This window comes from Triticum dicoccoides, chromosome 2A (genome assembly GCF_002162155.2).
Source record: "Triticum dicoccoides isolate Atlit2015 ecotype Zavitan chromosome 2A, WEW_v2.0, whole genome shotgun sequence".
NCBI lineage: Eukaryota > Viridiplantae > Streptophyta > Magnoliopsida > Poales > Poaceae > Triticum > Triticum dicoccoides.
In genome coordinates this window covers 16800464-16802975 of record NC_041382.1, presented here as the reverse complement: position 1 = coordinate 16802975, position 2512 = coordinate 16800464, and the positions used below count along the sequence as shown (strand labels likewise).

Genomic DNA, 2512 nt, shown 5'->3' with positions numbered 1-2512 from the left:
TTGATGAGGACGGCCCCGCCGCATGGTCGGCTTAAAAAGGTTTCTTTCGTCTTTTTTTCTACGATAACTTTCTATCTTTTTTAAGTCGACCGTGATGTTTTTGATGTGGATGGCCCCGCCGCACGGTCGGCTTAAGGCACGTATCTTTCTATCTTTTTTTCTACGATAACTTTTTTGTTTCTTTTTTCAATGAGAACTCCTTTTCTAATTATTGCACTTCAGAAGATTTCTTTATCGGGATCGAGTTGCCCGTTCACTCTTGGCATATATATATCTCTGTTCGTATCTCCTCCCTGATAAACGAAACCAGTCCAGCCAGCCAGCCCTAGAATCCGCCGCCGCCGCCGCCGCCGCCGCCGCTAGACCTGATGGCGCTGCGCTCCCTCGTCAGGAAGTTGCCGGCCCTCGGTGCCAGGTCGCCGCCGGTGGCCCCCCGTATGGGGCCGGTCCACGCGCTCTCGCCGGCGGCGGGTTCTCGCCTCATGTCCCACGGTGGCACGGTAAGTAGCTCTGTTCGATTTCTCGCAATCCATGTTAGATCCGATCCCCGCTGGTGCGGTTTTGCTCTAATTTTTCTCCAGTTTCATCTAATTTACAACTTGTTAGAGAAATCAGTCACCCCAAGTTAGATCTGATCCCAGCTGGTGCGGTTTTGCGCCTTTCCCCCCTCTAGTATCATCTTTTTAGAGAAATCAATCACCCTTGTACTCCCTCCGTCCCAAAATTCTTGTCTTAGATTAGTCTAGATACGGATGTATCTAATACTAAAACATGACTTGATTCATCCGTATTTAGACAAATCTAAGACAAGAATTTTGGGACGGAGGGAGTACTACTTTTTAGTGGATGTTCGGATGGTGAGATGTTCCTTTATTAAGTCACTAGTGTTTACACTTATTTAGATTTGGCGGATGTTCGGATGGTGAGATGTTCGGATGGTGAATTTATTGCATCTTTCATCCGCCTTGAGAGGCATCCGTGATGTATTCACTGTATTGCAACTTCTTTATGAATTTCCAGCATTTGTAACACATGTCCTTCAAATTTTTATAGGGGGGTCAAGTGGTTTATTCTGATGATGATAAAACGCTGGCCAAACAGCGCGAGGAAATAAAGCACATGACTGCAGAGTTTGACCAGAGTATGAAGGATATATCCAAGAATTTGGATGATATGGATTTAGTTGAGAGGTAAATTCCTTAATACAGTATACAACTGAACGAGCCTTTTTACCCTACTGTACTGTTTCTGGACGATGTTTATTGAGCAAGGCTACTCTAGTTTTTTAGACGCAAAGTAGTGCTCATATGTGTTTTTTCTAAGATAAACCTAGTTGCAGAACAATATGTAATAATACTTGTGTGTAAGTTGTGAATAATAATAATAGGTAACTTTGTATCTTCTAACACATTGGCTCTTTGCAGGCGTTGCAAGGAGGACTTGGCAAATTTCCACAGGAGGCTGCATAACATGCAGAAGGTGGTCAATGTTGCTCTTATTGTGCTGGTGCCTATAAGTGTTCTGAAATTTTTGTCTCTGTAGTATCATCTCTCCTGGTTGGTTAAGAAATCCTAATTTATTAGTGGGGTTAGAAATCCAATCATTGTTTGTGCATGTATGCTAGGCTTAACCCACTTTCTGAGGTGAAGTATATATGTGTTTGTCTTGTTTGGAATTATATATTTATCTTAATGGACGTAGAAGCACGTGTTTGAGTATATCCATTCTTTTTTCTATCGGAGAGATAAAAGAACGCAACCAAGCCCGGAACTATGCCGTGGAAATGTCTGTGAAGAGGAGTTGCAGCGCGCAAACATACTGGAAAATCACTTGTTTGTAAAAAAAAATGCGGGCTCCTGCATAGTTGGGGCCGAATCTGCTATATCCACCTGCCGTCGCTGCTCGAGCTGCTGCCGCGCAAGGAGGCATTGCTGCGAGAGACGCGAGCTCTGGCCGCTGGCCGTAGCCGAGGCTGGAGAGGCGATGGCGTGTGGGCGGTGGTTTCGTGGTGGTTCGGCAGCGAGTGGCGGAGCTGTGACCTCCCTGCCCATGGCAGATCTTGCACGAGAGCTCGACCGGGACAAATGTCCCAATTGCAGTTTGTATTGAGTCCAGGGGGCTTTATGTTGTTCTGTCAACAATTTACGGGGATTTGTTCTGCTCTCGCACATATCGCAGCCTAAAAACTCCTAAAAGACAGCCTAGAAACTCCTAGAAGACATTTTGCGGTATATTTTATAGGACAGGGATATACCGGATTTGCAAGAGATGCTCCAACCAGTAGCAGATTCGGCGGACGGGGGCTAAGCTATGGCGGCGAAAAGCAGAGGAAAGCGACGAGGGGTAGCAAATTACTATAATTTTCATTGGCAGCCAAAGAAAAAGATTGGTGTGCAACAAAATAAATGGATGGTGTCCAGCCTCAAGCACAAGTAGAGAAGTATGAAACCGACAAAGGAGTTTCATGTGTGCAATGGTATGCCAGTTTCACCCAACTCTTGACGGCACCACC

The 2512-nt window shown here is 45.4% G+C and overlaps 1 protein-coding gene across 1 annotated transcript; it reads left to right on the top strand.

The window, feature by feature from the left end:
* Positions 1-307: 307 nt before the first annotated feature.
* Positions 308-1718, top strand: LOC119352803. Its single transcript, XM_037619385.1, has 3 exons — positions 308-500; positions 1054-1190; positions 1425-1718. The coding sequence occupies exons 1-3, from the start codon at positions 369-371 to the stop codon at positions 1540-1542; spliced, it is 387 nt and encodes a 128-aa protein (XP_037475282.1). The 5' UTR covers positions 308-368; the 3' UTR covers positions 1543-1718.
* Positions 1719-2512: the final 794 nt, after the last annotated feature.

What these genes read in the sequence shown, in the direction of transcription:
- LOC119352803 (XM_037619385.1), top strand. Translation starts at nt 369, where the DNA reads ATGGCGCTGCGCTCCCTCGTCAGGAAGTTGCCGGCCCTCGGTGCCAGG. An exon ending in TCATGTCCCACGGTGGCACG is followed by an intron (nt 501 to 1,053) that starts GTAAGTAGCTCT and finishes AAATTTTTATAG; the next exon opens with GGGGGTCAAGTGGTTTATTC. An exon ending in GATATGGATTTAGTTGAGAG is followed by an intron (nt 1,191 to 1,424) that starts GTAAATTCCTTA and finishes GGCTCTTTGCAG; the next exon opens with GCGTTGCAAGGAGGACTTGG.